At 45.8% G+C, this 24,373-nt stretch overlaps 1 protein-coding gene across 1 annotated transcript in view; it reads right to left on the minus strand.

Moving 5' to 3' along the window:
* NFATC4 (nuclear factor of activated T cells 4) overlaps window positions 1-23,257 on the minus strand; it is a 339,399-nt gene extending 316,142 nt beyond the window's left edge. Inside the window, exon 1 of the mRNA XM_086923625.1 lies at window positions 22,961-23,257. Within this exon, the coding sequence (XP_086779751.1) occupies window positions 22,961-23,048 (88 nt within the window). The 5' untranslated portion in view covers window positions 23,049-23,257. The remainder of the gene's footprint in view (window positions 1-22,960) is intronic.
* Window positions 23,258-24,373: the final 1,116 nt, after the last annotated feature.

Below are 24,373 nucleotides of genomic sequence, written 5' to 3' on the forward strand. Positions count from 1 at the left end.
TATTGAGGATAATTTGGCTACTGGATTTATCCGACACTCAACCTCCCCTGAATCTTCACCGATGTTTTTCATCGCCAAAAAGGACTGCGACGAGCTAAGACCTTGTATCGATTATAGAGCGATCAACAAGGTAACGATAAAAAACCGCTATCCTCTCCCCTTGATTCCAGTCCTGATGGACCAGCTGAAGGGAGCCCGATATTTCACAAAGCTTGACCTTCGTGGGGCCTACCATCTGGTACGGGTGAAAAAAGGCGATGAGTGGAAGACAGCCTTCAGGACCAAATTCGGGCTGTTCGAATATCAGGTAATGCCCTTCGGTCTCTGCAACGCCCCGGCAGCCTTCCAATTCTTCATGGATGAGGTGCTGAGAGGATGTCTGGAATCCTATTGTGTAGTCTACATTGACGATATATTGATTTACTCAACGACAATATCCGATCACGTTGTCCATGTCAAAACAGTCCTGCGGAAGTTACAACAGAATTCGTTGTATGCTAAGTTGGAGAAATGTCTTTTCCATGTCCAGGAGGTAGCCTTCTTAGGGTACATCATCGACGCCCAAGGTTTCCGAATGGATCTAAGCAAAGTTGAGGTGATCCTCAACTGGAAAACTCCACATAATGTGAAGGCAGTGCAAAGTTTTCTTGGCTTTGCCAACTATTATCGACGCTTTATTCAGGACTTCTCTAAAACTATCCACCCCATTACATCCCTCCTCCGAAAGAACGTGCCGTTTGTATGGGGAACGGAAGCAGAACAGTCTTTTCAACACCTCAAAGACAGGTTCACCCAGGCACCGATTCTCAGGCATCCGGATCCGCATCGGCCGTATATCCTCGAAACCGATGCCTCCCAATACGCCCTAGGAGGAATATTGTCGCAAAGACATCCGGACACGGGGCAGTTACATCCAGTAGCGTACTACTCAAGAAAACTTACACCCTGCGAGATAAATTACTCTATCACAGATAAGGAACTCCTTGCCATCAAAAGGGCGTGTGAGGAATGGAGACATTACCTCCTTGGTGCTCTACACACCGTGGAGATCATCACGGATCACCGAAACTTGTTGTTCCTCAAGACGGCTAAAGCCCTGACCCCGAGGCAGCTACGCTGGACATTGTTTTTCTCCGATTATGACTTCGTAATCAAGTACAGGCCGGGGTCACGCAATGGCAAAGCAGATGCTTTATCCCGCCTGGGCGAGGAGGAACCTGTGACACATGAGGAGTCTCCATATATCCTGCAAGAAGCAGAAGGCTCCAGTCACTTGTTAGCCCTAGTCACGTCCGAAGACTTCTTGGACGACCTGAAAGTGGCCCTCGCTGATCATGACATCGCCACATGGATACAAGAAGAACCAGAGCATAGACACATGGAAAACGATCTGGCATACCATTTCCATGCGTTGTACATACCCCAGACAGCATTGCAACAACGAGTGTTAAATTGGGCTCATGATTCGGTACTCAGTGGACATTTGGGTATCTACAAAACTTCAGCTAATGTGGAGCGGTCCTTTTGGTGGAAGACTGTTCGAGGGGATGTGAAAGAATACGTTAAATCCTGTGCGATTTGTGTTGAAGGCAAATCCATCCATACGAAACCATCAGGCTTCCTCCGTCCTTTGCCTATTCCACCTAAACCTTGGCATACCGTATCCATGGACTTTATAGTCGAGATGCCTCCTTGCAGTAATCAAACTGTTATCCTGGTGGTGGTAGACCATCTCACAAAAATGGGACATTTCATTTCCTTACCGGGCTTACCCACATCTGTCGAATTGGCAAAAGTGTTCCTCCAGCATGTAGTGAGGGCACATGGATTGCCCAGTGTGCTGATCACAGATCGCGGCACACAATTTACGTCGCATTTTTGGAAAGCCCTCTGTGCCATTTTGCAAATTGATGCCAGACTATCCTCTAGTTACCATCCCCAGACGGACGGCAAAACCGAACGCCTCAATCAGACGCTTGAGCAGTACCTCCGCTGCTTTACGATGCAGAATGCCACGGATTGGACCACACTTTTGTGGTTGGCGGAGTTCGCATATAACAATGCTGCCCATACCACCTTGGGGTGTTCTCCTTTCTTTTGTCTGTACGGTTTTCATCCGAACATGCTCCCGTTCGAGTGGCCCGCGGAATCTTTGGTTCCTTCTATACATGAGCATCATGCTCATCTCAGGGCCATCCACATAGATGCTCGTAACTGTTTAGAGTCAGCGCAAACGGCATTAAAAGTGTTTGCGGACAGGAGAAGATCCGAGGAGCCGGCTTACAAGGTGGGGGACAAAGTGTGGCTTTCCACACGTAACCTTCATCTGAAAGGGGTTAATAAACTGAAGCCTAAGTATGTCGGACCTTACAGCATCTGTGAAGTCGTGAATCCAGTGGCCATGAAACTGTCTCTACCTCCTTCCTGGGCGATCCATCCTGTGTTCCATGTGTCACTCCTCCAGCCGTGTCCCTTGCATATGCGGGTGCCTGAGCGCCCCCCTGCTCTGGAGGTGGAAGGCCAGGAGGAGTATGAGGTGCTACGGGTGCTGGATTCTCGTATGGTACGGGGGCGGATCCAGTATCTGGTCGACTGGAAAGGGTATGGGCCAGAAGATCGCACATGGGAGCCAGTAGACCATCTGCATTGCCCTGATCTGGTTGCTGAATTCCATGATCGGTTCCCTGGGAAGCCGGGTCGACCGCCGGGACGGCAGTCCTCGAGAGGGGGTTCTGTCGCGATCTCCCTCGCCATCACGGCGAGGAAAGGAAAGAAAGGCATAATACCGCGATCTCTCCAATCGGACTACATGTCCCAGAAGGCCAAGCGGCTCTGGAGATCCGGGAAGAAGGCTGAGCCTATATAAGCTCCTCCTCAACAACAGGACGGCGCTTGACAATTGTTATGGTGGTTCAGGTATTGGCGGATGGTGTTGTCCCCGCCGGATGTATACCGTGAAGGAACCCAGCGCAGACGAAGAGCCTGCGTGTTCAGATACAAGACAAGCCAACGCCGAAGAAGAGCCTGCGAGTTCAGAGCAAACCCAAGTCTACGCCGAAGAAGAGCCAGCGTGGTCAGACAACAACCAAGCCTACGCCGAAGAAGAGCCAGCGAGGTCAGAGGAGTGGAGTCAACTTCCGACGTATCGCAAGTATCATTAAAGAAGAACGGGATCGTTCTTCTTCCCCTGTTTGTTTTCTTTCTGTCTAAAGTTCCAGTTTTCCAAAGTATTTTGGGTTCGCTTATTTTTCCCCCAGAGGAGATTACATTCAGAGTCATTAGAGTACTCCTCTTTGATGAGTCAGGATATCCGTATCGTACAACAGAGTTACTATTCTTTAAAAGTATTGAGAACAAGTCTAGAGAGAAACTATCTCTACACTGTCCAAGAGAAGCCAAGCCCCTTCGGATTTATAGCCGTTAAGAAAGTGACGATAACTTTCTTGGCAAGTATCCGGGATCTCGGATTGAGGAACTGCTTGTTAGCATATGAAGACGGGAGAGTCGTATCTCCGTCCGTTCCTCACCCGAGTGCTGCGGATTCCCCGACCCCGAAGGCAACCTTCCAAGCGCTTCTGTCAAAACCTCCTTTCCTCCCGGCTTCTCGCAATACTCCCTCAGAAGGTGATTCCAACGTCATCTCTGGGGGTTGTGTTTAGACAAGTCGAGGGGACTTTCATCTCATCGTTCCTGCTGGCCAGATTCCTCAGGTTAGTGGCGCGCGACTGTATTTGCGCCGCTTGCAATCCCGACAGCAAATCCCACAATTCAACACACTAAATGGAGGCAATCATGGGCAGGGAAACCACACATTTAAAATACAACACAGGTGATAACATATGCAATTACAGGCAGGCTAAAACAAAATTTTTTAACTGTAACAACCACAGGCATAGACAGTAAACACAGAAAGTGAAAATCGTTTTTTAAACAACTTTTTGTCTTGGGAAGAGACAGCACTAGTCTGTCTCCTTACCACTTTCTGGACTCTGCTCACTGCAATCTGGGGTACAGGTAGGCTGCAACTCACAAGATGGGGGAGAATGATTTGGGGTGCACCCAGCAAGGCCTTAAGGGGCCTGGGCAGGTGTGAGAGGAGGGCTCAGACTTGCCTGGTAGCTGAATAGCCAATGGTCTGCTGGCCTGGGGGTGGGAGCTGGGGAGCTGCTTCTCCTGTTCAGAATCTCCTTGGAGACAGACAGGCTCAATCCACACTTTGGACTTCAGCAGCAGGTAAGGGCCTCACCCCGCAAGACGACAGAATTAATTTCATTTTTTTCATTTATCACTGCAAGGACAAGACAAATTATGCAATATATTAGGGAATCTTTAAAACTGCCTTCTTCTTTAAACGGCTGCTGCTGAAAACAAACTCAGGATGAATGGCTATTTAAGACTCTTCTATGCTGCTCTTCCATCAGTGCGCCCACCCCACCCACTCCATTCATGAGGTTGTGAAGAGCGGCACTTTGATTGTCCACATAGAAAGCAACAGTTACCTCTTTTAACGTGGACACAAGGCCGTGAGCTTGGTGTGCGGTGCTTTAACATGAGGCTCTGTTGGAGCATAAACCCACTTTTTTTTTTGTAAAAGTTGGTTTTATTGTATTTGAAAAAAGAAACAAAGGTACAGAAAGGAAAACAAGCGGCATTAGTGCAGCAATACAAACATGAGCCCCGCAGGAGCATCCAGTACAATCATTAGAAGCCTCAAGCACCAGCGAGTCACACTAAGCAGAGTCTGTGATGACAGGGCAGAAAAGAGTTCCAACTGCCAGGCGGCACTCAATGGCTCTGCTGAAACTATCCTGAGGAAGGGTAGACCGTTTACCCGAAATGGCACGGGAGATACCCGAGCGGGGAAAGTCCTTCCTCAGTCATGCAGTGCCGCAACAAGAACAAAAGCCCCCCAACTATATTCCCCTCCCACCCACCCACAGTCCCCCCCCCCCCCCAGGTGGTGGCGTCATCACACAGTCTCATTCATCACTACTCACTCATATCATTCGGGTAATTAGACTTGGAAAAGGTGAAGTGCTCTTAGGGCCGATGGACAGACAGCAGAAGGTAAACCGTTCGACAAAAATCTGACTAAAGGCCCCCAGCGGAACATAAAGTTCTTAAAGTTGCCCAAAAAGATGTCCGCCATTCTCTCCATGCTCATTAGCCTCCATAACTTTGCGTGCCACAATGATATTGCTGGGGCCGTTGGTTTTTTCCAAGCCGTAGCCAGTGTTAATTTAGCCGCCCCCAAACACAGCCACATAATTTGCTTGTCTGCTTTCGTCTGATGTTCCAATAGCGGATCTCGGAGACCCAAGACAACAAAGGACAGGGAATCTGGAATCGGATACCCCAACATGTCTTTGATATGTGATAGAATTTCGGTCCAAAAAGGTCTAATGACTGGACAGTCCCACCAGATGTGGCGAAAGTCGCCCAGTAAGCCACAGCCCCTCCAGCAGTGATCCGAGGTCATCGGGAATATACGATGAAGTTTTGAGGTGTAGAGATACCAATCAAACATGGTTTTGAAGTGGGCATCTCTCAGGTCTGCCGAGTGATTGTGGTTCTTAATGTCCCGCCAGAGACCCTTCCATTCAGTCTCCGCTATGTCCCTACCCAGCTGACCTTCCCAATGGTCCATATAGCGGGGATGAGGAGAGACCACTGTGTCAAGCAAAAGCTTATATAAAAAGGAGATCGTTCCCTTCATTGTGGCAGTCCGCAATAGAAAGACTTCGAACGCTGAGGGTGGTCTCGTAGCCGCCTCTCTCAGACCCGGCGAGGTTGCCCAGTGGATCAGCTGGGCATACCGGAAGTGTTCCGTGGGTGGCAGGTCGTAATCCCGCATGCAATTATAGAAGGTGAGGGGCTCCGTTCCATGGAAAAGATGTGTAAGGGCCCTACAGCCGCCCTCTCCCCAAGGCCGAAAGGGTCCTTCCTGTAGCGCCGGCGGGAAAGCCGGATTAAAGTGTAGAGGAGTGAATGGGGAGGGGAACGACGTCCAGCATTCGTCCCCTGATACTGTGTCCCAAACCTTTAAGACCGTGCCCGTGGGAGTGCTGATGTACGCATTCCTAGGCCTATCTGGTTTGGGTTTCCAGGCCAGGTCCCAGATCGACCTCCCAGCCACACTCCTGTCCATGTGCAGCCAGTGTTTTTCAGATTCTTGCTGCGACCACTCCACCAAGACCCGCAGTTGCGCGGCCTTATAGTACAGGTGCAGGTCCGGGAGGCCCACTCCTCCCTCCTCTCTCGGGCGCCTCAGAGTCGCATAGGAGAGGCGTGCCCGGCCACCCTGCCAGATGAACTTCAGGAGGAGGGTCTTCAGCCGCCGGAAGAAATCCATCTCCATTGGTATGGGGAGGGCTTGGAAAAGGTACAGAAATTTCGGGAGGAGGACCATCTTGATGGCATGGATCCTGCCCAGCCAAGTAATGTATTTCGGCTTCCACCTGTCCAGTTCCCCCCGCACAGCCAATAACATGGGCGGAAAGTTCGCTACGAATAGGGAGCCAACAGAAGGTGTCAGTCGGACCCCTAAATAGAGCAGAGAGGCCGGCGCCCACGCCAACGGCGTAAGCGACCGCAAGCGCTCGGCCGGCGGGAGCGTCAAGTTCAGGATATAAGATTTATCAAAATTAACTTTGAAGCCGGCTACGTCTTCAAATTTGGACAGCAGAGTTATAAACCCACTTTTAAAAGAAACGCTGCTGGTCAGTGATAACTAACATTTTCAATAACCAAAAAACACAGAAAGCAGCAGGAGGCAAGTAGGCAATTCACATGTGTGGTAGGCAATTCAGATGTGTGGCTAAAGTTAAAGCATTAGCAAAGGTTCTTTTGTTCTGTCCACGGAATATTCTATCATGCACAGGTCCCATGAGTACCAGTACTCTCTTCGTTCTAGGAAAAGTTCCGGTACTCAAGGGGTGAAAATGAAAAAGTGCCTGTACTCAGTACTGGTGAGTACCGGCCCATTTAAGCACTGCTGGTAGACATGCAGTCATCTGATAACTCTGTGCATGTCCGCCCCTCCCCTATTACCCCCACAAAAGGGGCACCTTTGATCTTTACGTAGAGCGCAGACTCTGTTGTAATTTTCTGCTGCAGCAAATTCACTCCTTATTTGTGACATACCCCATAGGGCTGTGCTCAAATGCGAGAGACAGAGAGACACACACACAAGACTGCACTTCCTGATTTTCAGTACCTCATTCGGTCAGAGGTTAGCCAATGCCCGTTGACTTTAATTACGTACATACATACACACATACATATCTTTCAAGCAGTATTCGTCTTGCCATTGGTCTATTGTTGTCATTCACATTTTTTTTCCACCCACTTCAAAAGGCAGCATGGGGCAGTGGGTCAGCACCTGCAGCCATTTGCTGACCTCATTTTGAGTGACAACAGTCTTTCTGCTCTTTCACAACAGCACACCCTCAGATAAAGCAGCTCCCTTCAGAGCCACTGACTGCTAAGGTAAATTGTGCTTTTATGGGACTGATAGAATACCTTTGTGTTTATATTGCTGTTAGTGTACGTTATTAACCAGGTTTAGAATTGAAACTATCAGGAGTGAGTTGCGTTTTCCGTTGGGCCAATTTAATGAGCATTCCATCTGTCCATGTCCCTGTTACGAAGATTCACCACAGACCGTACTTTATTTTATGTTATTTTCAAAATTTTACCTGCACTTCTCAAAGAGACATCTTTTGTCTATATTCAAGAAGCAAGGGTGTATTAAATGTAGTCCCAGGCTGCTTTACTTACATATGCTCCCCATAGACGATGTATGTGTGCGTGTTGGTCTTTTCCTCAAATCTGCTGTGTACTACCGCAACAGTATGCTTGTCTGATTTTGTTTAGTCAATTCGGGTGGAGTTTGAAATGTTGTTTTAAAGCTATATTTATACTGACATTATTGGATGTATTTTAATATGAAGGATCTTGTATATTTCGTTCATATTTTTATGATCGCTTTCGTTGATCAAATAAAGACATTTTGACACATTGTGGTTTATATTTATATTTTTGAAGGGCAGCAGCTCCCCCAACAATAGCATTCCACAACAACCCATGACAAAATGAACCAAGCATTTACAAAGCCAACAGGCTGGCAGCCAAAGCCCGGCCTATTGACTTTGATGTTGCTTGTTTAGTAAAACAGACAAACTACTCATATTGTAAATGAAACCTATTCACCTATCAGATGCCAGAGTTGACAACAGTGAGCAACATTCCACACGCAGAAGGCTCCCAAAATAATATACTCCTACATGATAGCATCACAAATCACCACTGAAGTGCCGAAGGAAAGGAGTTATCCCATCTGTTTCCTAAAAATATTCCACATAAGCCAGTGTTAACAGTTGTATATGTGCACAATATGCTGCACTGACAGGATATCAAACCTACAGCAACACACAAATTCTACACCACAAAGAAGCTTCGGCTAACATGAGGGGAACAGTCCAGGAAGTCAATTATTATGATGCGTTATTCATCATCGATCGGCTGAAATACAAGAAACAAGCTTCTCCTTGATAAGAGAAAACAACAATGCCTTAAATAAGAAATTAAAAAAGAGAAATACACAACTACGGGGCAGATGTATCATCACCATCATTTGCGATTCTCAAATGTCGATTTTTTAGAAATCGCTATTTGCAAATTGCAATTTGGGAAGTATGTAGAAAATCGCAATGTTTTAGCGATTTCTTAATATTCCGAAATTGCGATTTGCAAATTATGAAATCGCAAATAAAGAATAATTTCCCATTCATTTGTATGGGCCAGGAGGCCCATAGGAATGATTGGGAAGTTATTCTCAATTTGCGATTCGCAATTTGAGAATCGCAAATTGAGAATAATTTCAAGGGTGCCAGGGTGTCTTGAGGACACCCTGCTGCAACCCTGAATTTTACATGTGTGTGCATATGGCGCACATACATGCCCTAAGGGCATGTATGAGCGCCACATAGGACCTTCACAAATGCCAAAAAGTGCATTTGTGACAGAAATCACAAATTAACATCAACTTGAAGTTGGTGGTAATTTGCGATTTCTTAAGGTGAATTCGCTAAACTTAAGTGTTTCTTACATAGCATTTAAGAAATCACTTTTTGCGATTCGTTAAATGCTTGCGCAAAGTTAAGGAATCGCAAATTTTGCGATTCCTTAATTTTGCGATGCCATTTCCTTCATACATCCCCTTTTCCTGATTTTTAGTCGCAAACGCTGCTTTTTTGCGAATCGCAGCGTTTGCGACTAAAAATCCCGTTGCTACATCCGCCCCACGTCGCAAACGCTGCTTTTTTGCGAATCGCAGCGTTTGCAACTAAAAATCCCATTGATACATCTGCCCCTACATCTTTAGGAAGAACACCAGAACGAGAGAATATAAACTCAGCACCATAAGTAGAAACTCTAAGACAACACAGAACTGTACCAGCTGGATAAATGTACCAGCAGAAACATTTACAACACCATCAGGATGAACCTCAAAAAGAAATGATCAAAACAGAAAAATCAGATAAAATAATATAAAAAGAAAGGGATCAAAGCTGCAACAGAAAGGAGACAAACAACACATTCCGGAAAAACGTAAACAACAAAAAAGTGCAGAACTGTAAAACCTACAAGAAGACCATCTGCAAAAATGCAGAGAGATAAACAAAACGTTCAGGAAGAACACATTCTGTTAGGTCCTCAAAATTAAGAGATCAAAACAGCAACACCTTCATGAAGAATACAAAATAAGAGATCAGAGCAACAATACATTTGGGGAACCCTCAAAGAAGAGTACATTTCTGTAAAACCTTTGTGGAACATCAAAAGTAAGCAGGGAGACCTACACAATATTTTTTAACACATACAAGTAGACACTAAAAAGATATTAAAAGAGCAGTTTCAAAATGAAGAGATAAAAACTGAACCAAATTAAGAAAGCCCTGCAAAAGAAGAATAAATAACACGTTTGTGAAGAACCTCAAACAGGTGAGTAGATAACTGTCACACTTTTAGAAAGAATCTCAAAATAAGAAATAAGAACAACAATTTGACTGAACTGTAAAAAAAAGAGTAACTCCTTCATGAAAAACCTTAACAAGAAGAGATTAAAGCCCAATACTTTAAGAAAGAACCACAGAACAAAAGAATCCGAAACATTTAAGAATAGCTTTAAAAGAAATAGAACAGAATTGCCACTCCTTGAGGAAGATATACATAAAGAGATCTACAACATGTTATCGAATCGAACCTAAAATATATCAAGAGGTTATTTTACAAAAAAAATAATAGAACTTAACTCCAGCATTTTCAAGAACAACCAAAAAGTCTAATAAAACAGTAATAAACCTGAAAAAGAAGAGACCCGAACTAACAACATCTTCAGAGGGGAAAAAAAACCCTCAAAAATTAGCAACAAAACATACAACACAATTGTGAAGCATCACAAAAGTACACAGAAATTATTTAACAAAACAAAATAGAAAAGAAATGTCATTGCTTAAGAGAACCGTACAAGTAGGAGAGTTTGTGTAGAAAATCCATATTTTATACGTGGTCAATCCATACTTTTGCCTTTTGCTGGATCATGCACTTTTGCTGGCTTTAGAATTCTGTGCACGTAAACCCTAATAAACAGTGGTAAAGGGCCTGTGCTCCCCCTTTAAACATAGTTGAATTAGCATATTCCTAAGTGATATGTTTAGCTTGCCTATAAGTCCTTGGTATATAGTAGAAAGTGAACCCAGGGCTTGGAAGTTAAATGGCGCTAGTGGATTGCAATAACCGGGTGCGGTACAAAATAGTTTGATTTTAATTTAAATACATTCAAAACATGCAAAAAAGGTTTAAAAATCAGGTTTTCTTTCAAACAGTTCTCACGTACATCGATAACAGAAGTAAAAAATGAATCAAAATTGGAAATATACTAGTCATTAATGTATTAGCACCCATCTCCACAAAATCAACAAATTGAGTGGATCCTAGACATAGGATTCAGAAAATCAAAACTAATTTAATTTAACAGTGGCTAAAAGGGAGGATTGGTTATACATCGATGTTTCGGTCTCCATTACATTATGTCAATGAGACCATCTTCAGGACATCAATGAGTCTGGTGAGATTTCATGACCCCATGGTTAATAGTTGTAAAGTCGAAAAAACAGTAAAAGGATTTCTTCAAAGATTAAATCAAATTTAAACTGATGTTACATATCCTTAAGTCAATCAGGATATAATATGTTACTTCAATCTTTTTTTTTTTGTATCACAACAGTAGGTGACTAATACAATTTTTGTATGCGCCACAGCACTTGTCAAATGGTTCTACCCAGCTTTCTAACAAAGTCAGAAGTTAACAATTTGTTGATTTTGTGGAGATGGGTGCTAATACATTGATGACAAGTATATTTCAATTTTCGATTCATTTTTTACTTCTGATATCAATGTATGTGAGAACTGTTTGAAAAGAGCCTCTGATTTTTGTACTTTTTTTGTATGTTTTCAATATAAATCAAACTATTTTGTACTGCAACCGGTTATTGTAATGAATTTACTTTATTAATTGTGAAAATAGTATAACAAGTGTTTTCAGGTGACACAAGTGGTCAACTGTTTGAATATATATGTAACTATTTAAATCACAGTTTTGAGAATGAATACCTTGTAGGCAGCTTTACCTGTTTAACTTTATTAACCAAGCCCACAAGGGTAGATTGGGTTCCCCATAGATAATAAAACACTAGTGGATTCAGCACAATAATGAATTTGAAATGCAAAAACATACGAATCCCAAAACGAATTAGAAAAATAGAGTTAAATAATGGTTGAGATAGAACAGGGCCAAGACGCAATTTGAGCGAACAGTAAGGGAGTGCTGGAAAGATACACCAAACAGGTTTGTCTTGGTCAAAGATTTTACCTTCTGACGTTAGTCCTTTAAACCCCAATACACCACAGGAATACACTTCTAAAGCTCCACATGACCTCAGGGGAGGCACGTAGAGAGTCTCTGGATGGAAGGATGCCAAGCAGGGTCCTGTCCTGATCAGCTGTGCAGTTGCCAGATAAGGCCTCTTGCAGATTGTTGTGTCTGTATAGGTTTAATAGGCGGACAGACTTATGCCTCTTTGAGTCCACTTCTTTGTTCTGGGTACAAGAGGAAGGCCAGGGGCACTCTTCAGTGCTCTTCTCGGGTCACAGACAGCCCAGCAGTCCTTCTTCTGTTTTTCTAATGTTCACATAGTGTTATGAAGTGGGAGCTGGAAGGTGTTACATTTATGCCCGACAGGACCTAGTGGGTGGAAATTACCTCTGGGGATGCCATTGCTAAATAGGTTGTGTCATTTTGTTTTATTGCATTATACTCTATTTTTCTAATTCCATTTGGGATTTTTATTGATTTGAATTTTGACTTTATTTCTTTTTTTGGTACTGCATAAATGCTCTACACATTGCCCCAAGTTAAGCTTGCCTGCACTGTGCCGTAGTTACCAGGAGGATAAGCTCAGGTTAATTTAGTGACTTTAAGGGTTCAGCCTGACCAAGGTTGCGATTATTCCTTGCGGTGGGTAGTCACCCATCTCAATTAAAAATCCAATTTCTTACAGTTTCATTACACACTGGTGAACCTTAAAAAACAGAAGAGAGCCTGACTGTAACACCTCCAGGAAAAACTTCCAAAGAACAGACCAAAATGACAATACTTTCAGATATACAATCAATAAGTAAATATGAAAACAACACCTTCAGGAAAACATTATACAAGTCGGAAAGAATAGAACTGATTTACACCTTCTGGAACAACCTTATCTAAGAGAAAACCACACACACAAGAAACTGGAACAACTCATTCAGAAAGAAGGTCAAAAGGAAGATGACACTCATAACGACACAGACAGAGCACACAGACCCGTGTCCCAGCAGATATACCGAATGATTCAGAAGAGCTAGTCCAAGAGCCCAGATAAATGGGCACCAAGACAGGCATTCTCCCGCTCTACATCTAGCGCTGGGCTGTGCTGTTTACTCCCCCAAACGAGCAGACTTGTTCAAAACATAAAGCGATCAAATGATACTGATTTCACTGAAGATGGTGTCCAGAGCGGACTGAGAACTCTTTCAGGTACTTTCTCTTTCAGAGGGAGGATAAGTGAGACAATGGAGACAGTGCACAAATATAGGACAACACCTTCTGAAAGAACATAAAACCTCTCGGATTTTTTGAAACCAGGCCCTGCTGTGAGACAATCTGCCAACGAATACTAACTTTATGCCAAAGAAGAATCAAACTTCGCAGAAGAAATGGAAGGGCGCCAGACACTACTACCAGGATGAAGGATGAATGGACGTCCAACAGGAGGGTTAGGGAGCCACCAAACTGCACTAGAAGGGTGGAAGAACTACCAAAGAGCACCTGAATTGAATGGGAAGCCACCTACCAAAGGCCTACCAAACAAAATGAAAGGATGGTGGACAATGAACACCACCTCTGAGATGAAGGTGACCAAGAAAACACCAGGAGAGAAGGAAAGACTTCAAAAGACAAGTAGCAAAATGAAGGATCATCAGACATCACGATTAAGGCTTAGAATGAATGGAAGTTTACAAGACACTGCTAACAAGATAAAAGATATACATACATGCGCCAAGAAGGGTAGACAGAGGAAAAAAACTGCACAAGATGGATGGGATAGACCGCCACCAAACATCTTAGTATAAGAAGGTTTACCAAACTTTACCATAAGAGATGGGGGAGACTTCAACCGCCACAAACATGATGAAAGAGCAACAGGCACCATCAGAAGAATGTGAGGCTATCTGACATGACCCGGGGGACGCAAGCTCACCAAGGCCAAGCACTCTTGCCTACTTCTAGAGTTAAGGCTTCTGTCATTTAAATCCTAGGAAACAGCATATGTTGCATGTGTGCGACAAACCGCATCCAATTCAGGGATCGCAGCCAATGTTTCACAGCTAATTAATACAACATGGTTGCGTGTAAAGTTTAATCAATCACTTCCTTTTGCTAGTGAGGGTGGGAGAGGGTTGGGTTTCTGTCAATTGTAATAGTAAAAGAAGACTCTTATTGCTAGGAGCTGGTAAGTTTCCCATCCTGGCGTGTTCCTTTTTCTCGAGCAGGCTTAAAACTGATCCCGCAGTGAGCTGTGTTGGCTGAGGTACTATCTTTCCAGTGCCTAGTCACCGACTTTACCTGAAGGGTCAAACGCTATTTATATTCCTGCACAGCAAGAGCGATGGAATTTGCTGGGAGCTCAAGCTAAAAATTGATTGGACTGAGCCCTGTTTTGTTCCTGATTGGAACCTGCAAGCCTGAGGTGGTGCAGGTAGAAGTCGGTACATGACACAATGCCCTCAGAACCAACCAGCAGTGCCAAGCATCTTTCTTATGAATATAGGCAAACCCTTACCAGCCAGACGGGTGCCCATAAACCAGGGGATTGACAGAGCAGTGCTTAGGTTCTGAGAGACGATGAGGATGTTTTACGTGAACGGTGTCATAAAAGTATCTGCTCATTGTCCCACCAACAATGTTGCTAGGTGGGTCTCCTACATCTTTTCCTCTTCTTTAGTCTACATTAAACAGTGATTGAGCAAGATTTGGTGCCATTTTGACTCCAAGTGTTTCCATGATAGGGCGGCGACGGAGCACTTCTGCATCAGTCAAGGTTCCTCCTTCGCCTTCAATGAAGACTCGCGTCTGTAGGAAGCAGTGCTAGAAATCCTAACGTTTTGTAGTCTGAACCATTCAAAATGGGTTTATAGAATAGTTGATACCTTAAGTATGCAGCACTGTAAGCACCTGGTGGCAGGACCAGAGACTGCGCGTGACCAGACCATACACATTGGTAGTTTAAAATGCTTAAGGATCACAGGCTCGAATGCCTTTTAACCCATCCCATTGGTATGCCTGAGTTCATTAAGGTTAGATACCAACTGGGTAGCACTGAAATCTTGTTATGGTTCTGTAGAAGAAAATATTTCATGTTTGTGTCATCATGAACTGTGGACCCTGAGGGTGAAAACCACTATTAATGTAGAACTACAGGCCCGGAGTCTGATACCAACTCTGGGGTCCGTCTGCCATCAGTAGAATTCAAGCCCGCCTATACTCGGAAGCGTAGCTCTATCCAGTCTTGTGAAACGAAAGCTTACCTTTCAGACCATGGGTTCCTATACATCTACGGACGACCACACTGCAGTCATGGGGGGAATCTTTGGTCTTTTGAGCTGGGTAAAACACCTGTTGGCGCCTGCCCTTTCTGCACTCAAGAGTTAGCACCAATGTGTTATCCCAAATTACATGGGTCACACCTTGTTACAGTAGTTCCAGAGAACCGTAGGACCAAAGACTTCATGTAAGTAATGGATTTTTCTGAATTTCTTACAGAACACTTATGCCTCTTTAACTGCTGGAAGCATAAAAACAGCCTTCGCGAAATGTGCAGTTAATTTACAGAGCTGCTACAAATGCTGAATCTCAGTTGCTTCTCAGTGATATCCTCTTCAGGCACAGGAATCCTCGGATCTCCATCATAATTGGCTTAGGATAAGCACATCTAGAGTAGGTTCTTGTAAAGCCCACAGCGGCCCATCACAGTAGGACAGAAAGCATGCAGGCCAGGCTCTTTCCCTGACTCTCCTTCTCTGTTGATCCAAGATAAGATGGTGAGTGTGTGTGCACATAGACAACACCCCGCTCATTATCTTCAGACTAATGTCACTTCCTGCAGATGGGGAGCAAGGAGCATGCATTACATCACAGCATCTCTCCTACAGCAGTTGAACGTGTGGGGGTAAGAGCATGTGAAAGCTTGCAGACTTCATCACACTCTGTGTGAATAGGGATCTACCCCACAGTTCCCAAGTAGATCATTAGCACCTGGGTCCCAGTCTATTCATAGGTCACTAATCTGAACTGCAGTCATAGGAAAAATCCACACTAAAACATCATGGTGCGTAACTTCTGTTGGCATGCCCTCCTGTTGGGTTGGGCATGGAACCTCCTGCCATACACGCTGTACCTCGTATATGAGTCCCTCTACTGCACCTCCCAACTACCCATCCTGTGATTCAGAAAGGTCATCTCAGCAGAGCATCACATGCGGATGGCTCCAAGTGGGAGCCACGGTGCTTCTTTTCATATCTCCCGGTAGAAGCCAGCGGAGGGGAACTTTCATGGACTTTTTACACTCGCTCGGCCCTCTCCCCCGAATCAGTCATGGTTCTTTCACTCAATGCAAGCGGCACTTTGAAGAGCGGATGTGGAAGCACCGTGCCCTCCCGCACTCAAACATCCAAGTCTTGATGTCAGCAAGGGTACACAACACCAGATTACAAAAACAAAATAAACCCCCCAAAGGTTCAGCTGAACTTGAGGCCAAGGTTGGGCTCTCGACTCTGTGGCTGCTTCAGGTTTGTTGTTTGCCTTAATCCAAGTTAAAACCGGTATCAAGGATGGTTCTGGCAGAAGTTTGTAGACTGCTACTGTGCCTTCCTGGATCGCTTCTGGAGAGTCCTTATCCACTCCAGGCTGAGGAGAAGCCGTCCAACGTTTAGTCCACCGGAGAGGGTCTACCAGTGAGGGTCTACTGGAGAGGGTCTACCACTGAGGGTTTACCAGTGAGGGTCTACCACTGAGGGTCATCCTTTTCAACAGGCTCTGAGATCAGTGCTTCCTGAGAATAAATGAATCTGACCGGAAATGCTGCCTTCCCGGTGGCCAGCACTACGGCCCATGGACAGTGAAACTATTCGTTTTCTGGCTTGAAGCCACGTGCAGGTTTCCAGAGAGAGACAGCAGCGTGGTGCACTCACTCACTATTCGTTTTCTGGCTTGGAGCCACGTGCAGGTTTCCAGAGAGAGGCAGCAGCGTGGTGCACTCACTCACTTATCTTTCATTTTAAAAGTGGTTTCCGATTTTCATATCTGCCATGAATTTCACAGCTTATTTTCTTCCTTGGAGTTTATACCTCAGGCTAGAGGGAAATAACTACATCATCTATATGCTAACCGAGCCCTGAACAGTGGACATTATTTGTGCGAAGGCGTTTCCTTGAACATGTGTGTAAAGATGCTGGAGGCGTATTGAAGGTTAGATATATTTATTACAGATAAAGAAACAGGTGAGCGCCAGGCAGTACGGCAGTACGACTTCTCTTCCAGGACATCAGTGACAACTAACGCCCTGGAATCGAACTCGCAACAACACAAAGAGTATTCTATGCCACGCTCACAATAATACAAAAGAATACAATCCAATTGAAGGGCCCTGTACAAAGTAAACTACATATACAACAATGTGGCCTTTTGTGAATTGCGTAAAAGAGCTTGGAAGGCCGACAGCCGCGGCCATGTTTCACGGTGAATGGAGTCGTGTTCAAGGGCTTGGCTACCAAGTGCAGCGGCACCGGGGTCTTGGGTGCGATGGGCCCACTGGAAACCAAATAAAGCTGTGTTTGCTGTCATGCCAGTGGATAGGGGAAAGGACGTTTTATTTCTTGCATTAGAGCCCGTGGCACCTGCACTGGTCATGCATGCCTTGAGTTGAGGGCTTCCGCTTCCGGACTGGGTCGGAGGCCAGCTCCTTACACCAGAAAAAAAAAACATGGACCGAGGAGCCCCTTTCATGTTACACAATTAAAAATACAAGATAAAGTAGGGACTGCCGCAGACTGGACTGTGTGTGTAGAGTACACAGCGGATTTATGTCATTATTCTGTCGTCGTAGCGCTTTAATCCCCGCATTCAATGGTTTCCCAGGTGAAACAATAGCAACAACGTGTCGGGGCGCATTTATTGCGTGCTGGCTAGGCCCTGAGATGCGCTGCCATGCCCTTCTCTGGGGGTCTGTTTCTCTCTGGCTGGCTATGTTTTAAGGCCTCTCGAGGTCCCCTCTAGGCCCCGCCTCCTCCTCCTCTTCCTGGCCAGCCTCCTCGTGCGCCCTTGCTCCCCCTCTGCCCCTCTCCTGCACACCTGTCTTGTCTCCTCCTGTTGACATTGAGCTGTCAGCTCGTCTGCCTGGCACGAGGCGGGCACCGAAGCATGACGACAGTGGCGGAACCCGCGCTCCTGCCTGTGCGCATATCACCCCCTCAGAAAACGGCGGTATGGAGTGGGTCAGGCGAGCCGTGGGGGGAAGTAACGGGCCTTGAAGAGGTCCCTGTGCCTCGCAGCGCTGAGCTCCTTCAGCAAGAGAAAGGATTCCAGCCTCCATCGGGGCCTACGTGTTCATTCCTCAGCAGAGCCGCTCTATGGGCCCCTAGAGGACGGACTACAGCCACCCCTGGCTATCTTTAGCCACAAATGGGTCTCATAATCCCCACGCTTATAGAGGGAAAGATCAAGAGACAGGTGGAATGAAGTGGGGGTGTCCCCGTCTGCCCCCGTGGTATATTCCAGGAGCGTGACCCACCACTCACAGCTCTGAGAGTGCATCTGACTGCGCAGCCACAGCGCCACCTGCTACTCCCGCGGGGTCACCTGCGCATAGCTCCGTCCCGGCCAGCAGCACCCCCTGCTCATCCAGTCATGGAACCCTCCACGCAGCTCTTCTAATGCACCCCAGTCCCGACCCGGGGGTCCTCGCCTCTTCTAGGGGTGACCCACACACAGCTCTGGGAGTGCATCTCGGTCCGCGGCCACAGCGCCACCTGCTACTCCCGTGGGTCACCTGCGCACAGCTCAGTCCCGACCAGCAGCAGCCCCTGCTCTTCCAGTCATGGGGCCCTCCCGCAGCTCTGCTGAAGCACCTCCGTCCCGACCAGCAGCACAACCCATAAACGAGGCGCACTTTCTTCTCACGAGACAAGGGTGTTTGCAGAATACCCCTGACGTTTGCCCCTGACGTTTGCCCCTTCAGGATTTTGTCTGTGCCTGCTGTCTGCCTGTCATGGGGAGGTCGCTATACATGAGTATTTTAAATTCTTATGTGAACTGCACGTGTTGGAAGTATGTACGTTTGGTGTCTCAGTGGTGTGGCCTCTATTTGTATACACTTGGTATGATTTCATGTTCTATGTGTCCTTCCTGTTCGTTTGTTTCATGTGTATACTTTATATGTCATGTGTATCAATCTTTATTCTTTCTGTGTAAGTATTGTGTGTGCTTATGTTAGTTACTTTTATGTGCGTTTGCGTGCGCTTCCTTGATCTGATCCAATTGTGTGCAATCGTAATTGAGTACCAGTTGTGTGTGCATCTGAATACGTATCACTGCTAAAGTGATATTGTGTGCACTTAAGTCGGAGTTTCGTGTATCCTGGGGGCGTTGGCGAGTCTTTCGTTGGCATTTTGGCTGTGTGCTTTTCTATGATGTGTGTATCTGAGGGTGTTTTTTGTAATATTTGAGAATGTATGCCTGTTCGTACTCGTGTGTGATGGGGCGGCAGTCTCTGTATGTGTATTCTATCTTGCCTGTATCTCTGAGCAACTGGCTGTGTTTGATGCCATGTATACATGTTTATCGTAGTAGCTGGATTGGTAGCATTTGGTATTTCTGCATGTTTGTTTCTCTAGGTTCAAATACTCACGTGTAGGAAGTGGTTCCATCAAGAGAAAAGGAATGGCGACTGCAACAACGCTAAGGCAGCTTAAAACAAAACTGTCAATACAAATCTTTGCTGAGCAATTTCTATCGTAAATGTACTTGTATTTATATAGCGCAAATCACCGACCCGGTATCTAAGCGCTTACTTAGGGAACCCGTCCTGGTATTCCCCTGTGAGATAACCCCGGCAGGGTATCCACAAGGTGAAAGCCAGGCATCTCACCGCGAGGGGCCATTGTGGAGATTAGGCAAGCTATTGCCCAGAGTCGCAGAGTGTGAACCCATGAATTGAGTAGGCACCGGAGCGAGAATTGTCGAGTCCATGGACATTTTAGGACTCAAGACCCACAGAGCCGGGAATTGAACCCTGGTCCTGGGCTGACCTCTGCTTCCAGGTCTGCCTCCTCTAACCAGTGAGCCACACTTCTCCACAATACTGTTATGTCAATCCAAAGTTGTTTAGCAATAATCCACAGTATTTAGAGTCAAAGTGTCCAAAAGTCAAATCCAACTTAGTAAAGTTGCCTCTATGAAAACACCAAGGTATGTTGTTACTGCATCATTTCCATTTATTTCACTCCTGGTTTCCATCAATCACAACATAGCAGCCAACACGTGTTTCGTCTGGCATTAATATCATGCCTTTCGACTTCTTCAAGGCAGGAAAGGTATTCCTCAAATTAGATTTCTAAAAATATAACCAAAGTCAGACCTCTAATAATGGTAAAGTATTAGAGGTCTGACTTTGGTGATTGATGGAAACCAGGAGTGAAATAAATGGAAATGATGCAGTAACAACATACCTTGGTGTTTTCATAGAGGCAACTTTACTAAGTTGGATTTGACTTTTGGACACTTTGACTCTAAATACTGTGGATTATTGCTAAACAACTTTGGATTGACATAGCAGTATTGTATATATACGATCGAAATTGCTCAGCAAAGATTTGTATTGAATGTTTCAACCGGAAGAGTTCTTCTGGGTGTGTAAGGAAGAGTGGTGACCTTCCTTTTCTTTGCCTTGTAGCACATATTTTGTACAGAGAATATGTACTGATTGCCATACTCTTGTTGTGCGCTTACTTCATACCTGGTCACCATATTATATATTTGTGTTAAAACAAAACTGACAGGATCAACATACGCCCCACTCCTCTATGTTGCACAAGCAAAAATTCCATCATCAGTTACATATGGCAGCGAGGTACTGAGAGGCAGGGACGCTTCATTGCTGGATACCACCTTGGCAAAAGCCTATAGAGTAAACCTAAACTTCCCGCCATACACCTCGCCAGCACAGATTCGGCTTGAATTTGGTCTAACAAAGCAACTCCTATCAAGACGAGGCTCGTACATCAAGTGCTGGCACAAAATTAAGAACTCCGCCAGGAATACTTGAAACACCAGCTCTGGCAGGAATTGTGCAGCACATCCACCTCGCCTGGAAGAATCACTGGCCATCACTGGACGAGCCGACCTATGGCAAATTCCAAAAACCCACTTGCACTTTGAGCACATTGTAAATAAGGTTATTAAGAAACTTTCTCTCACAGAAGACAAAGCCGCCTTTGCACACAGGAGCCACGCATGGATGACTCTGTGCAGCTACAAATCATTTGGGTCACAGGCATACTTTGAAATGTGGTACTCTACGAAGTCTAAAGATGCCTTTCTAAAACACAGGTTAGGAATCCTACCAGCCATACCTCATCTTCCACCATGGCTGAGAAAGAACTATGGGAACTTATGCCGGCTATGTGGAGATGGAAACGAGGACATTGAACATATAATATGCTCCTGCATTTAGCTAAAAGAGGATAGGATAGGTCTCTTAAAAATTCATTTTAATGAACGAGGCAGGGTACCCGAAGACAAGCGGTACTTGCATGCCTTAACCCAAGGGACCCACAATTAAATGGAGTTCCTGCTCCTAGTAGCATCTAATCAAGGACCAGCTGTACTGTAACCTGCCTATAGACTCCAGAGGCTCTGGGCGAAATTACTCACATCTTTTTTAATATATAAGAATTTTAACAGGGTTCAGATCGAAAAGTTAATCAACCAAAATGTTTTGTCAGAATGCATTTTTGTAATGGTTTTAATTAATCAAATGGTTCGTGGTTTGTGCAGATGAGTGTGTGCGGATTCATTTATATGCATTTAAGTATGCAATTATACCATATACCATATGTTTGTATGTGCTTTCTCGTGGTTTGTGGAGATGAGTGTGTGCGGATTCATTTAAATGCGTATAAATTAAATATTAACGTTATCAAATTTTGGGCACATCATTTGTATGCTCATATCGTTGTATTTACAGCTATTATTCTTACGTGTTGTTGTCCAGGTGTGCAAAACCATCGCTCTGCATCCCTTTATGTAGAGCAGTCAGTGCGTGTAGTGCGTACACGTGCTTTTTTGGGATGCCAAATGTATTCACGTGCTCCTGGCTCTCCTTCCCCTGCACACCCTATAATTCGGCAGTATAACCGTTCCCTCTCTCCCAAGACTGCACGAACCCGATGCCTCCCCATCACTTCTTACACCACTCCACATGACTAACCTGGAGGCCAGCGCCACACTGCAGGAACTGGACGTGAGCATTTACCATTCTAACTTCTCGATTCCTCGAAAACTGTGGTACACTCCACAGGACCAATGGAAATGTTTATGCGGTAAACTTTTGAAGAACTTGTATGGTAAACTGTGAAAAATTAGAAAAAGACACACGGGAGCGCATGCTTTCTTTTCCCCTCCCCGGCAGACGCGAGCACACGCACAATCTATGGTTTACCTTTTGTGTCGCCCCCTGTCCCCACCACAGGGGCCTTACCTTTCTATCACACTGCCGGCGTTCCCCTGGTCTCTCATCACACGGACCAGCTCTGTGCGTCTCCACACCACACGCTTGTCCTAGTTCAGTCTGAAATACAGCCGTATGTACAGTGCAGTGGGTCGCTGGCAGCCCTGTGTCCAGGTGCCACTGCACCTGCTGCACCCTTGACAGTTACGCCCGGCATTTCTTTCTCTGCGAATAGAATATGTCTCCCCTCATACTGTCTTTCTGTTTCCCGTCACCCGGTGTCTTCGCTTTGCATCCCCACGTCCCCCATTTCACTCACATCAGCTCGCGTCTTCCCTCAGCATCCCATCTCGTCCTCCCACTCACTCATGTCTGCTCGTGCCTACCCCGCACATCTCACTTCTGCCCTTTCTCTCGCACATCAGCTCCTGCACTCTCTCTCCTTATAGTCGCGCCGATCTGTCCTCTCTTCACTCCAGGACACGCTTTTCCTTCCCACCGGCCCACTGTGGGCGCCCTACTACAACCCCCGGCCGTGGCGTGGACACAGTCATACAGGATACCCCCAACAGTACCTGTGTCCTGGGGGAACGCCTCTCTGTCCTCCTCCCCGAAGATCAGCCGAAAGTCCAGCTCCTCGTCCTCGCAGCCGGCCGCCCCCATGGCTCCGGCGGCGATCGGGAGCAGATGCCGCGATCCTCCGGGAATCTTTCAGGGTGAGGGGACCTTCGCTAGGCACGCATGACAGGGACCCTTCAAAGAGAAGCAAACTGGTAATTAGGGCTGTTTTTGAATCAAAGAAAGGAGTGCGGGGTCTCCGCGCAACGACCGCGGCTCCTGGGCCTTTTAACCTAAATCTCCGTCCTTTGTGCCTTCTCTCACACTCCCTCTATTTTTGGGCTTATAATAGCAACTTTTCCCCCTCCCTACACTGGGAACGAAAAATTGAAAACTTCCCAAGCCCCACCCCCTAACTTTGAAGATTGACAGGCTGGAGTTTCGCCCTCCTTTGGTGGGTGGGTGGGGGGCGTGTCCCTTAACACAGGTCACACCTACGTCCACTGGCTGCTCATTGGACCAGTCTGATCAACACCGTGCCAAGGATAGGCTTTCAGAGCAGCCAGTTTGTCTGCGTTTTGTCTGCTGAACTCGTTAAAAAAAGTTTGTCTTAAAGGCACAGTGTCCAGGAATGAATAGCCACCCAACTGTGGGATCGGCTCCAGGTTTTAAGGGTCTCGCATTCTAGCGCAGTCAGTCCCAGCCAGTAATTGGCTCCGTTTGACATATTGTTTGGAGTGATGTGCAGAGATCAGTGCTGACAGATACGGTCGTGATGAGGCTTTTGGTAGAGGCAGACTTTGCTGCTCATCCTTCTCCTTGAGGTATTATCACCGACGTCACTTGTTACGTCTGTTAGTACAGTGCTTTCAGTTCAGTTCATAAACTTTATTCGGATAAACATTGTATCCATAAAAGTACGCTTTTTACTATTCATCTTTTGTTTTTGTGAAGCCATAGTTTCCCCCAATAATACACCTGTTATTCCCTGTGTCATTCACTCTGTGGTATGATTAACTCAGTGATGATACCATTCGAAGCCTGGCCCCTGCCATTTGCCAGCAGCTCTGATTCCTGGGACCTCATTTATGAGGCTGTGCATCACTTTTACGCCGCCGGTGCGTCACTTTTTGTGACGCACCAGTGGCGTAAAAAATGCACCTTGTTGCGCCATATTTACAAAGTAACGCATCTAGGTAGATGCGTCACTTTGTAAACCCCTGCGCCACATTATACCTGCGCCAGGTATAATGTATGCAAGGGGGGCGTATTGACGCAAGGAAGGGTCGTAGAAGTGACGCAGTGAAATCTATGAGATTTCACTGAGTCAATTTTAGGACGCCGTTGGGTCAAAATCTTGCGCCTGCCTCACAGCAGGCATAAGACTGACGCAGGCCCTTTCACATAGGGCTTGCCCCATGTGAAAGGAC

The sequence above is a fragment of the Lissotriton vulgaris genome, chromosome 5 (assembly GCF_964263255.1).
Source record: "Lissotriton vulgaris chromosome 5, aLisVul1.2, whole genome shotgun sequence".
Lineage (NCBI taxonomy): Eukaryota > Metazoa > Chordata > Amphibia > Caudata > Salamandridae > Lissotriton > Lissotriton vulgaris.